Genomic DNA, 14,218 nt, shown 5'->3' on the forward strand with positions numbered 1-14,218 from the left:
GTAATTGATATTTACTTGTGTTCACTTTGAAGCTTTGATCATCTTATTCCCATTACACCAAAAGTTGCAAAATATGCCAGCTCCTTACATTCTCTGCCGTAAAATAAGATTGATGAGTCATTAGCATAGTTAATAATGTGGAAGTTATGGTGTTATGCCAAGTTATTAAAATCTGAGAGGAACAGAAAGGAACAAGCATTTCATGTGCCTTCGCCATGGCAAAATTACACTAACTAAGGTATGAGTTGTTGCTATACCTGCTTGATATGGCTCTGTCAGACTTCCATCTCTTCCCAAAACTGAAAATTTTTCTTGGTGGATGAAGATTCGCTTCAAACTAAGACTTGATATCCAGGGTTGACAACTATTTTCCAGCCTGGAAGAAACTCATTTTTGAGATGGGATCAAGGCACTGGAAAATCGGTGGACCAAGTGCACTAATCTACAAGGAGACTACATTGAAAAATAGAAAATGTTTCAGTGATGTAAGTACTTTTTTTTAATCCCATTCTGAGACCTTTTCAAACCACCCTCGTAAATATAATTAAAGTATATATTAAAAATAATGATAATTTAAAAGTGGCCAGTCATGTGTGTTAGCTTAATCCATCATTGAAAAAGAGTGCCAAAAGATGATTCTATCAAGCAGATATAAGTAACTGTTTAAACAATATTTAACATTTTGTTCTCATTTAATGTAAGTGCTCACATGACAGAATGCTGGCTTGTTTATTTATGAACAAACTTTTTTATATTTATTATAAATGGTCTGAGGCTGACAATCTTTATAACATTTCTTTATTAAATATTGCTTTTTATATCAGTTTACAAAGGAAAGTGACCAAGTTGACTAAAATCATGTCTATTGAATGTCATAGTTATGTATTTTTTGGGAGGAATTCCTTCAGCCAATGGAGATGTAAGCAGTGGTGGAATGCTACTGGAGTCTTGTGAAAAAACACTCTTCAGTGGTACATTCATGGGAGTGATTCAGTGCTATTTTATGTTAGACCTGGAGAAAAGCTGACCTGCCAGAGGTAATGTGTGAAATCCGGTCATGTGGGTGACTGATTCTGAGCAGTGAACGGTTGCTAGAAAACTTTAAAAGTTAAAGTGACTAACTTTTGCAAGGTTTGAATGTGCTCCAGTGAAGAATTTTAACTTTCTCACTTCCATTACAGACAGTACGAGTTACTCATTCTCACTTGTGTTTGGGTGGTAAATCACTGTGCTGAACTCTGATTTATTTTGAGCTGGATACTATTTTATGTGTGGTGTTCAAGAAATGGAATATTTTTCGCGAATCTTTGATGACTGGCTCAGGGAGTCTGCTACCATTCCTGCTACGCACTTAATGTAACATTACTGCATTTTAATGTGGTTATTGGTTTGTCTGTATTATAACTGGTAATCTTAGGATCACTTTCCGTCTGACTGATATTACTTTTTTGAATAAACATCATTCAATGGAATTCTCTAGTGCCATCTACATCAACTTCAGACAAAATAATAGAACCTTTTTTATTAATTATTCTTCTATTTGTTATGTAATATTACTGTTTACTTTATCAATTCATAATTATAGCCAATGAACAGAGTATTTGACTGTAGGATCACAGCTGCATGTTATTTGCAGTGAGTTAGCTGCTGGGCATGCAAGTAGATGTCTACAGCTTGAGCCTACATCTTCATCAAGCCTATACTTTTTGAACAGCCACACATAGCCCAATTACCTAAGATTCAAGAAACAACATATCAAGTCACACTCTTTTATATCAGCACTCTATTTTGTTTTAATTTGTTTATGTTGTTATGAAACATTCTGTATAATAAAACCATTCCAACAAACAGATATGCAACATGCTGTTCTTTGATGGTACTATTGCCTACAGACAATTTCCACCATTAAATATTTACAAATAAATTCAGTATGACAAACAGCAATTCCACTTGGTGCAATGAACTGCAAACCTGCCTTAAATCTGGAAAAAATTCAGCAGTGTTTACAACTTTATCAATCTGCCTCTTAACATCACATCAATGACATACATAGGGTAGCATTAACAAGTGATACGAGCAGGAGAAAGTATACAAAATCCGCTGTTGGAAAGTTGATTAAATGATTTTCATGTAGTTTGAGAATTCTGGGGTACATTCACAAAACATATGAAATCCATGGCTCACATCCAAGTTTCCTGAGTGTCTCTTATTTAATGTGTCTACAACTTAACAGCTCAAAAAAATTAAAAATAATGTTACAATTGCAACCACAACCTGCTATAGATGCACAACGAACTTAAACAGTTATTGCAAGAAGAAATGGTGTTCGTTATGTGATGAGATGCTGGATTAATTCAGTAAACTGGTATTTAAATTATCACATAAAAATATTTTCCTGCCACCACTTTATACATTATATAAGGAAACTGGAAGGGAAAGTTTGTCACAAAAGGACACAGGCATAATGTTTCTGAATGTTTTAGAGAAAACACCAAGTAATTCTGTAACAGTATAGTTGTTTGTTAACATCTCACACAAGATTCCAATTCAGGTGAGTAAAAAAAGTAGTAAATTTATATGTTGTTACCACCACCACCACCACCACCACCACCACCACCACCACCACCACCACCACCACCACCACCATTACAGTTTAAATTTGTTTTTGCAATGGTGTATAATAATAATAATAATAATGCATACACTGATGCAGAATAGTAGTTAATAATATACATCTACAGCCACTGTAATAGTCACTCTCCCAAAATGCTTTCACCAAAGCTCCTACCAAAAATCTCGAATGAGCAGACCATATCTAATGTTATCCATTTCAGTGAGATTTTTAAACCCTACAACTGTCCTTCCAGTGAGCAGAAATGGACTCAGTCGCACAATCTGCTTTTAATTTAAATGAGACTTTAAATACTTTGAAATCAGCCTCAACCTGACTCCTTGCATAAAATCAGGCATTTCCTGTGATACTTGTTACTTCATTTACAAAAATATTTACCTCACTCTTTCCAGAGAAACCCGTTTGTGCTTAAAGAGCAGCACACATGTATATCAGAGACAAAAGCTGGTAAGTATGAGAGTTCAAAATTTAATTGCTTGAGAACATGTAAATAGTAATGTTATTGGATTAAAAGTATAAGCTGATAAAGGAATATGAGACAATTGTATAGTCTATGGGCTGCTTGAAATTACCTTGATAATGCCACACTGTTAACACTGATGTATTTGATATGCCTCCTTTTTTATCCATCTTGTAAATTGCAAACAAGCTTGTGCTCTATTCTGCTTGCTAGTACATTTCTAATTTAATTGTCTGTGAATCTTTAGCAGAAACTGAGTATTATTCTCTCTGTGTTTTACACGATATTTTTTTCTGTACAATGAATGTGTTTCCAACCAGTGCATCAAAACTGTGTACTGGTTGCAACAATTTTTTTTAATTTTTTGAGCACTGTGATAGAAATGACCAGAACTCCTTAACAGATGCCTTTATCTCTCAGAGTCATAACTACTGTTCTCATTTTTATAGTGTAAATTAACACTAGGTTACATTTTAAGCACTTACTTCCTGATTTTTCCCCAATGTCTTGTCAATTTTTAATCAAGGCCACATGTTACATATTATACTACTACAGATAAAAATTCACTTGGATATCATACAGTTAGAGTAGTGAACAAGACCAACTGTTATTTATTGGATGATGGAGGGGGGAAAAAAAGGGCCAGGATTACAGACCAAGAATACGGCAACAAATAAATATGTCGAATCTATCAGTGTTAAAAAGTGTGGTATTTTCCAAGGTTATTACAAACAGTCTATAAACTGTGGAATGCCCTACATTCTAATCCGATAATACTACTAGTCACATTCAAAAGCAAGGTATATATCAAGTGGTATAACATACATCAAAGAGTGATATTAATATTTTACACATTTATTTTGGTACACTGGTTGGAAATCTACTCACTGGTTATAAAATATTCTGCAAAACAGAGAGAAAGAACAACATTCAGTTTCTGCTAAAGATTCACACTTGCAAATTATTTCATTGCTGGTAGTAAAATAACAAGAATTCCTGTTTGATCTTATCTGTTTTTAAAAGTGGCAACTATACACTGAACAGTCTTAGCACAGTGGACTGATGAATAAGCAAACTGCATTGTACTATCATGAGAAAATAAAACTGAAGAAGTAACTTGTTCCAATATTGACAATTATGCAATAAAAATAAGCTAATTACATAAATTGTCAACAATTTAATATTATATTAATCAATAGTAGTTTCATTTTGAATGTTTCCTTTTCTCCTGCAGTTTTGCAGCTTTCTTCTTCATATTTGCTAGTCTTTTGTCGGCAGAAATAACATTTATTTTGGGTACCACAGATGATTTAGATGAAGATCCAGTTGCAGAGGCTGTAGTAGTAGTGGCAGTGGCAGCGGCAGCAGTGCTGCCACCACCAGAACCAGAACCACCAACACTAGTTGTATGAACAGCAGTAGGTGTTGATGTCATTGTAGTAATGGAATTAATATTAGAATCAGAGGTTGTTCCAGATGAAGATTGTGCTGGCATTTGCTTGGAAATACAAGCTGAGGCAGAAACAGGAGAACCTGAAACAAAAAGTGATCATTTGTGAGGTAACCATTGAACTTTGTCCTGATATTTCAGGTTGGCAAAATAATCACATAGCATCTAATTATTACGTTCATCAAATTTTACTAGTGATAGAAGAACTGTGCAATACATTAGACACAAATTACAAGACTACTGTTAATAAATACATAATAAGATAATCAGAAGAAATTCAAACTTAGGCACTGAGAGCCATAAGGGCCTGAACCGGTCTGCCATTGATTTTAAGATTCTAGCATATACCCATGCTCCCAACATCTGTTGATCTCATGGCAAACCAGCTTCATCTGTGCTGTAGACCCACATTGTGGAAATGAACACTTATGAAAAGCTGTCTCACCAACTTCTCTGAAGCACACTTTTATATGGGCCAAAAGCACAAAATTTCATTGCTGTAGGAATGCTGACTGGCTACACTAGCATCCATTTTTTCATAAAAGCTGCAAGCTCTTGAAGAAATGCTCCAATATAACTTCACTTTCCATGGTTTCAGCATTCAAGTTTGTAAAATGGACGCTGAGGATTCAGAACTTTTACGAGTGTTACTAACCTCAGTATCAAATCAAAAGTTGATGTACATGGTAACAATGAACATGTCAGAAATTTTACAGGGATGAAGTTTTTAACAGGTTTGTGTGAACTGTTGTTTAAAGTATCAATCTTCACTAGAGTTTGGAAGGTCACTATTTTCTGAAAACCACAGCGGAGGAGGCCACCATTTGCAATTTCCCCCATAGTTTGTAGATGGCTTGCACGATCTAGTGCCCTGATATGTAAATGGAAGACATACCAACCTTGAAACGCAAAGACTTAAAGCTAATTTCATGCTGATACCAGCTTTTCGTTTACTTTCCTTGAACACCCACTCAACAATCATGACACTTCATGGGAATGGCTAGCTTCAATGCTTATCATAGTGAAGAAGATGTGACGGTACTGGAATGTGAGCCCCCCACCAGAGCTGGAAACAGAGGGTCACTGACAAGTTCTAGATCCAAGGTGCTGTTATCTCCAACAATAGGATGCTGTTTCTTCAGGAAAGGGAGCAAAGTTGTGAGCTCTGTTGCAAACCGATATGCCACTGTGGTTAGTGTCACTGGCTGGAGTTCTGAGGGTCACCAGTTCAAACCTGACATCCAACAATTTTTGTTATTTAGTATTTATCATTTTTGGAAATTTCTTGAAATTTCTTATGTTTGGAAAGTTAGCACATTATGGAATATGTTATGTTTGTACAAACAGCAGCACTCTCTGTCCAGGAATTCAATACTGCTTTGTCTGTAGATTGGTGTATGTAATAAATATGCCTTCAGTATTAAGTGTTATACTTCACTGAAGACCCTGCAATTAGATTTAAACTTGAATCTGGTTATGACGTGACAATATTAGCAGAACAATGGAGCACTACCACGTATATTATATTGTATAAGCTCATGTTTTTTATGCTGCTGGCTCTGCTGAACAATTTATCCACTTAGACCTTCTGGGAGCATGCCCTTAACTTGGAATGGCTGGCTGATTTGATAATGATAAAGGAGGAATTCCATCAGTCTATCAACTCTACTGCACACAGATTAGCTGACATATAGTAAATATTGTGTTCTAATGCTGCAGAAAAAGCATGCACAATAGTGTCAGTCATCTTAAGTATAATAGTTTTTACTGTCTCTATAAACTGTTGACACACAAGCGCACCAAAATTTCTGTCATAGTGGCTGAAGTCTTGTCCTTCCTTCATCACACTATCACAGTTATATTACAATGATTCTATAAATGATATCACATTCTCAGGGAAGTCCAACTCTTACTAAGAGGCACAGCCATACCATTTCTTCCCTCATCTGCTCATTCACTGGACATGTACAGGATACAGGGTATACCCATACGGCAGCACACCTATTAGTATGCTCAGGCAGTCACTAATAACAAAGCAGAGCCTCACACTCGTGTGCTGTTGCAAAAGTTACACTGAGAACAGTGTCAGTGCCTCTGAGTAAATGGCATTTAGTTTTTATAGGTGCTCTTACTAGCCCCTTAAGATATGAAAACGTTTTTTGCTTCCAAAAAAGTGTGTGCAAATTCATCTAACAAATTACACATACTTCACATTATTTTACATTTGTACTTTTTAAAATATTTTGATTTTCATGACCATTAACATATTTACCACAATTGTGACATCTTTAAATTACCTCCAAAGGTTTTGATCCCTTGAGGAAATGAAGATACCAGACTAGGCTTTCCTCCTGCACCAACATATGTCTGCTTACTGGAATGATGGGCCGCCTGAATACTTGTTGCTAATCCAGCCATTCCCACAACACCTTGAGAGCCACTTTTGCTGTTTACTTGATTAATTGGCATCTGGAAAGGCTGTAAAGTGATATAAATTAGAACTGTTTCTAAGGGATAACATTATGCTTACTCATCTGTAGGGCAACTACAGTTAAACTAATATTAAATAATATTTCCGTTACATTAACAATTATGTTCATTGCACACCAGTGTAAGAAATCACAAGGTAGAGCAAACTAAATGGACTACCTTGGCCCACCAAGGTGCAAGATCTGTTGTAGCCACCCACCCAGCACCTACTTCACTCCTATTACTTGGTTATCCTACCCCATCAGATGCCAGATCACCTGTGAAAGGAGCCATGTCATATACCAACTTTGCTGCAAACACTGCAACACTTTATGTCCGTATGAGCACCAACCAGCTGTCAACAAGGATGAATGGCCACCACTAAACTGTTGCCAAGCACCAAGTTGATTGCCTGGTGGCACAACATGCTCAATTTTAAAGGTTCCTTCACAACTCAGGCCATCTGGGTCCTTCCATCCACCACCAGCTATGCAGATTCCTCCCTCCCCTCCCCCCCCCCCCCCCCTTGTAATAGTCCTGGCCTCAACCTTTGGTAATCTACTGTCTCTGCACCCTCCATGCAACAGTTTACCCTTCCTACATCCTGTCATCCCCCCCCTCCCCCCCCTCAATTCACATCCCCAAATCACCTAAAGTGTGCACTGCTCCACACTGGCTCTGACAACTGTGCATCACATGCATGGCCTACAAACTTGCCACCTTCGCTTCTGCATTCCTAATCAGCAAACCAGACACCTCACTCCAAGCCATTAGCCACCCACCCACCCACCCACAATCCCTATCCCTGCCTCCCACCCCCTCTCCCTCCACATACCCCACCCAGCTGGCATTAAGCAGGGGGCTTAGGTGCGCGCTCTCTCTCTCTCTCTCTCTCTCTCTCTCTCTCTCTCTCTCTCTCTCTCTCTCTCTCTCTCTCTCTCGTGTGTCTCTCTGTGTCTCTCTGTGTGTGTGTGTGTGTGTGTGTGTTTTACTAGAGCTCATAAATGATTAAATAATTAGCCTCTACTCTGAAGGCTAGCAAGTTCTCTTTTTCTGTGCTAACTCACTGAATCTGCCTTTTGGTAAGTGGTCTCCTTTAATCCAAAAGTATTTAATTTCTACCACAACTTTCCTACAACACTTAAAACTATATGGACTACCAGATGAGCACAGTTTTACAACTTTTCTCTCAATCTGTTGCAAGTTTTGCTGAGAGTCTTGCCAGTTTTCATTCAAATACAAATTTTTCCCAGTTTTTGAGAATCCCCTGACAGATTATCAAAGAACTTGTACACACAGAATTAGGCAGCTATGCAGTAATTCTGATAGAAATTTGGCTCCCTAGACAAATCTTTTAAATAGATTGTCATGTGCACGTGTACCATGAGGTCCAACCATATTTCTGCATAAAAGATTGTTAGGGTGAAAAATGGAACTGATGATCATATCAGTATATGTTGAGGTGACAATAATCATGGGATACATCTTACTATCATGTCAGACCACCACCTGCCCGACGTATTGCAGGAACTCTATGTAGCATGGACTCAACAAGTTGTTGGAAACACCTGCAGAAATACTGAGGCATGCTGTCTCTATAACCGTTCATAATTGTAAAAGTGTTGCTGGTGCAGGATTTTGTGCACAAACTGACCTGTCAATGATGTCCCACAAATGTTCGAAGGGATTCATGTCCAGCGATCTGGGTGCCCAAAACGTTCACTTTAATTGTCCAGAATGTTCTTCAAACCAATTATAAAGAAATGTGGTCAGGTGACATGGCACACCGTCAGACAAAAAACTTTCATCAAGTCCAAGAATGACAACAAATGGGCTCCAAGTAGCCAAACAACCATTTCCAGTCAATGATTGGTTCTATATAAACATAGCCCACATCATTATGGAGCAACTAACAGCTTGCACAGTTCCTTGTTGACAACATGGGTCTGTGGCTTCGTGGGGTCTGCACCACAGTTTAACCCCATCATCAGGTCATACCAACTGAAATTGAGGCTCATCTGACCAGGTCAGTGTTGCAGTTGTCTATAATCCAACTGACATGGTAATGAGCCCAGGACAAGCATAGCAGGTGATGTCGTGCTGTAAGCAAAGGCACTTTGATCGATTTGCTGCCATAGCCCATTAACACCAAATTTTGCCATGCTGCCCAAACAGAAATCTTCATCGTATATCCCACATTGATTTCTGCAGTTATTTCATTCGGTGTTGCTTGTCTGTCAGCATTGATAACTAAGCGAATACTGCTGCTCTGTCATTACATGAAGGCCGTCGGTCACTGTGTGGTATATGGAGAGAGGTAATGCCTGATATTTGGTATTCTCAGCACTCTTGACACTGTGGATCTCATAACGTTGAATTCCCTAACAATTTCAGAAATGGACATCCCATGCGCCTAGCTCCAACTATCATTCTGTGTTCTAAGTCTGTTAATTTCCATCATCAGCCATAATCACAGCAGAAACCTTTTCACATGACTCACTTTAGTACAAATAACAGCTCCACCAATGCACTGCCCTTTCACACCTTATTTATGTGATACTGTCACCATCTGTACATATGCATATCACTAATCCACGATTTTTGTCAGCTCAATATAGGTAACAATAATATTAAAGAAAACCTGTATTAAAAAATAGATTTCTTGCACTTTATGAAGATTAAAATCACTGAGTATTTATAGTAGCCAGAACAAGTTTATTTAATTTGTGGCTTGTAATCATGATGTCTGATGGATCCGGCCCCAGTCCCCTACCCCCGAGGCCTTATACAGTACGGGTTTAAAAACTTTTGGTAGAATGTAACCAATTACAAAATATACCCTCCGACTTTGTACAATCAACCATGTTAAATGGCAATGATTAAGGCAATGTCAATGGTATTACTTTACGTGCTGGCATTGTCATGAGGAGGTACTTCCATGTTTCAGTAGGGGTTTACCAGTTTCTGTTACACTTACTCCAAACTGGACTGATCTGAGAGGCGGCTACTGGTAACTTGATGCCTTCATGATGGACAGTGTCTAGCTTCTTGAGAGAAAGATTTTTAGAATGTTGAGAAATTGTACACACTTTGTTCTCCAGTCTTTCAGGTGTGGTAACCATCTTAATTTATTGTCAAAGATTATGTCCAAAATTCATACATTCTTTCCCATATTTCTGTTTATATAATGTCACTGACCTCGACAGTAAAAAATTATGAGTTTCAGAGTGCCAGGTCATTTTATATATCTTCCAAATTAATTAGAGAGGGATAGTTCAAAGCAATGGCAGGAACAGCTGCAAGACACATGTAGAAATGATTGATTATGGTAGATCAGCTAAGACACCCATTCTTTGACACTTCACCTTCACAGAGTTAGGTAGTAATCTCAGTCAGGACAGGTGGTGAGATGATCAGGGTGATGGGGAGAGGAGTAATAAGGAAATAGTGTGGACGAACAAGATGGATAGATTGTAATGAGAAAAAAATAGAAAAGGCATAGAAGAACATAGATTTGTGAGGCTGGCGAGGTGGAAGAGCTATTTAGCTGGATGAGACTGGTAAGAGCAAATCTAAAGTGAGAATAAGGTCTACAAAATCTGATACCAGGTGGGTTGCAGGATGAAATGATATGTTCCAATTCAGAAGTTTATGTTGGAAGAGGAATTATTGGTTGGTTGGTTGGTTTGGGGGAAGACACCAAACAGCAAGGTCATCGGTCTCATCGGATTAGGGAAGGATGGAGAAGGAAGTCGGCCGTGCCCTTTTAAAGGAACCATCCCGGCATTTGCCTGGAGTGATTTAGGGAAATCACAGAAAACCTAAATCAGGATGGCCAGACGCGGGATTGAACCGTCGTCCTCCCGAATGCGAGTCCAGTGTGCTAACCACTGCGCCACCTCGCTCGGTAAGAGGAATTGTGAGCTCAGTTATAAATAGATCAAGTTCGAAAGTTTTGACTTTAATTACATGTGAAAAACAAGTACTGGGGCATGAAAAGATCATACAAAAATTTCTGAAGTACTCAGGCTTCATTCACATGTCAAACCAAATGTTCCAACTATGGACACCCACAAGTTACACAAGAACAAGTTGCACAAGTTACACTCACATTAGTATCAAGAGATGGCAAGAACTGTCACTATGCAATACATTCTATCAGGTTAAGATTAACATTCTGCATCAGTTAGGGATACTCGTGAAAAAGCTGCTTGGAGGTACTGTAGGTAGGTTTTCCCATTCCTTCTCCTGATGGGTTTTATGACTAAGTAGTCTTTGTGAAGCACGTCTTCTGAGAGCATCCCTGGGATGCTATCTGGGAATAAGGTTAAAATTAATATCAATCTAAGTGATGTCCTAACTGTCCACCTACATGACACTCTGGCTGGATCCAGCTATAGAGCAGTTGTCATGATTTGATGTTGACTTTGCTGATTACGTTTAACAACAGTGAGGCCACTGGACAGACCCCCCTCCCCTCACAAGTACCCAGTAAAATTTTATGTTTTTGGCACGGTAACACGTTTCTCATTGTATGCTCATTAGCTGGCACCTAGAATAATTTGTCGCACTTGTATAGTACTCATCTCAGAAGATCATTGGTAGACTGTGCTAATAATACAGTTTGCCAGAAGGTATTTGCGTATGTTGCCAGTAGATGCATCAAACAAGTGACTGAATACACCTTTTGACACTGTAATTAGATAATCATTCTTGGAGAAGCCTAAGCACTAGTAATACCTAAAGTAATTTGAGCAAGAGTATTGCACCTGTTCCTTTCTGCAGTTGGGATATGTTACTGGTATTACTCTTCCTTTTGTGTATCTTCCCCTAGCTCCCTATTGCACGCACATTCATAAGAATCTCTCTATTTACTTAGTGACCAGTTTACATTCTGTGTACAGTACGCGGGTGGTTCAATTGTATGTCGTGTAAAACTGGCTTCAGTAACATTTGGATATTGTGTGTTCACTAGTTTTACTGCGATCACAATCCAGAGGGGAGTATTGAAATGCTGCATATTCTATGGGAAAATACCCCTTCGCTCACTATACAAACTTCCATGTCTGATTGCAACTCTGACCTTCGACACAGACCTCCTAGTGGTCAGATAGTGGACATAGAACCTCATCAGCCTTGCCTTGTATTCTGATGCAGACATTCTTAAACATATCACAGCTTTCATTCGCCACACATGAAAGCTCACATTTACACTCAACACACACAACATCTGAGGCAGATGGTGTCAGCCTATCCTCTCAAAATCTAATAACTACAGATTTTTCAATTCTGTCCAATGGCCTCACTGTTGTTGAACATATTCAGCAAAGCCAACATCAAATCATGACAACTGCTCTATAGCTGCATCCAGCGATGTCTGCCCCCTAACCAACCCCCTGGTAACCAAGAATTTCCTCACCTCCAGACTGACCCACCTTTCTTCCCAAGATCTCTCCTTGATGATACCAATCTCACAGTTGCTGAAAAAGCTGTTATTGAGAGCCTCAACATTGATCTGACGTTAATCATCCTCCTTGCAGACTTTGCCTCCATAACTGTTGAAACGGACCATAATCATTTCTTGGAAAAAGCTCTTTACTGCCCATCATTTCCTCCAAAAAAGCTTGCTGCAACAATTCCATTCAATAAGTACAGCATGACCTCATATGTGCACTTAAATTCTTAGGCTCACCACATAAATGTTTACCTTAATCCTTTTCCTTCATAACATCTACTGCTTCTACGTACCCATATTACACCAACTCCCCATGATCTACAAAATTAAAAAAAAAAGGATGCCCCGTACTTCCTGATGACTGACCTTTGTCAGATAGCTTTCTCACCTATATGAAGTAGTACCTCCACCCCAGTGCATACACTAAAGACATTTAGAATTGATCCATCCCCTCCCACACATTTCCTCTGCTTGTAGCTTCGGATACAAACAGTCATCTTAAAAAGGCTGAACTGTAAAAAAAATTCTTGAGAAAGCCATGGACGTTACCCACAGCATCCACCCATAGAAATTTATCAGCCTCAGAAGAATATCTTCTAGTCATTCAAACTCGTAAAATCAATCATTTGATTACATTCATTTGTGACATGTTTATAGTCTGGCTTCATGCCCATATTCTCATACCTCTGTATCCTTAACATGACTTCAAAATATTTTACTTTTCCCAGAACTGCTTAGTGAGACACTTTACTGGACATTGACGTCTACTTTTCTGACTGACCTCAGACTTTTTCAGAATGAATTCAACTAATTACTAACAGCACCTTCACTATGATAGCTACCTTCCCTTTCCTTCCACATGATGCAAAAAAAGCCTGTCCCTCTGGTCTTATCATCAAAGTCTTATGAGAAGCAGTCTTCCTCCCAATGTGCAGATCATCTCCATGGTCTTTATACTCAAACCAATACTCCTCAACTGGTACACTAACATATCATAATCTCTTGTGCACCCCAATGACCACCACTCCAAACAGAAACTACCAAATCAATATTGTTACCAGGATTAAAACTACCACTTCCCTAACTCTGATGAATATTCTAAAAACCTTTCTATATCTTCCAAAATAACACACTTATTTACTTGACATACACAAATTCCATTAGCCACTCCCACTCTTCTACTCCTCCTCAGATGTCCACAGGTCACCTCCCTCAGGAAGAGTCACATACATAACCCACAGAGCAAATCCACCTCACAGCATTTATTATCCCCATTAGAGGTGCAGTCAAAAATGTGTTCAAACTTTGATTGTTTAAGTTTCCATAATAACACAGCCACCAACTAACTGTCCACACATGAGCAAGCTGTAATAGGACTAGGCTAGTTAATGAATGCTTCAATACCACTTAAACTTCTGCAGATGGTGTATTACCCAATCTACAACATGTAATGGACAAAAGCTAGAAATTATGGTTTTTCTTAATTTCTATCAGCAAATTAAACTATATGGTTCACTTACATACCAAATCAACATCATTAACATCATTTCAGATCATTCAACTGTAATTAACAGAAAATTAGAATTAGTTAGAAAACTAGATGACATACTGTCATAAATTACAGCAAAATTTATAATTCTTGTGATTGCATTATTACATTCTGACAGAAATGTTTGGAGGAATATCTATGTTATAATTAAACCAATAATTAATTAGCAAAATTTTTAAGTTTCAACTTACCTACAAACAGAC

General features: G+C 38.3%; 1 protein-coding gene across 4 annotated transcripts in view; it reads right to left on the bottom strand.

Moving 5' to 3' along the window:
- Positions 1-1,755: 1,755 nt before the first annotated feature.
- The window catches only part of LOC126297682 (integrator complex subunit 12-like), a 79,504-nt gene continuing 67,041 nt past the window's right edge, over positions 1,756-14,218 (bottom strand). For all 4 annotated transcript variants that reach the window (XM_049988796.1, XM_049988795.1, XM_049988794.1 and 1 more), the window contains 2 exons: positions 6,840-7,020; positions 1,756-4,625 (listed from right to left, as the gene is read on the bottom strand). In XM_049988796.1, the coding sequence (XP_049844753.1) occupies positions 4,297-4,625; positions 6,840-7,020 (510 nt within the window). In that variant the 3' untranslated portion in view covers positions 1,756-4,296. The remainder of the gene's footprint in view (positions 4,626-6,839; positions 7,021-14,218) is intronic.

The sequence above is a fragment of the Schistocerca gregaria genome, chromosome X (genome assembly GCF_023897955.1).
Source record: "Schistocerca gregaria isolate iqSchGreg1 chromosome X, iqSchGreg1.2, whole genome shotgun sequence".
Taxonomy (NCBI): domain Eukaryota; kingdom Metazoa; phylum Arthropoda; class Insecta; order Orthoptera; family Acrididae; genus Schistocerca; species Schistocerca gregaria.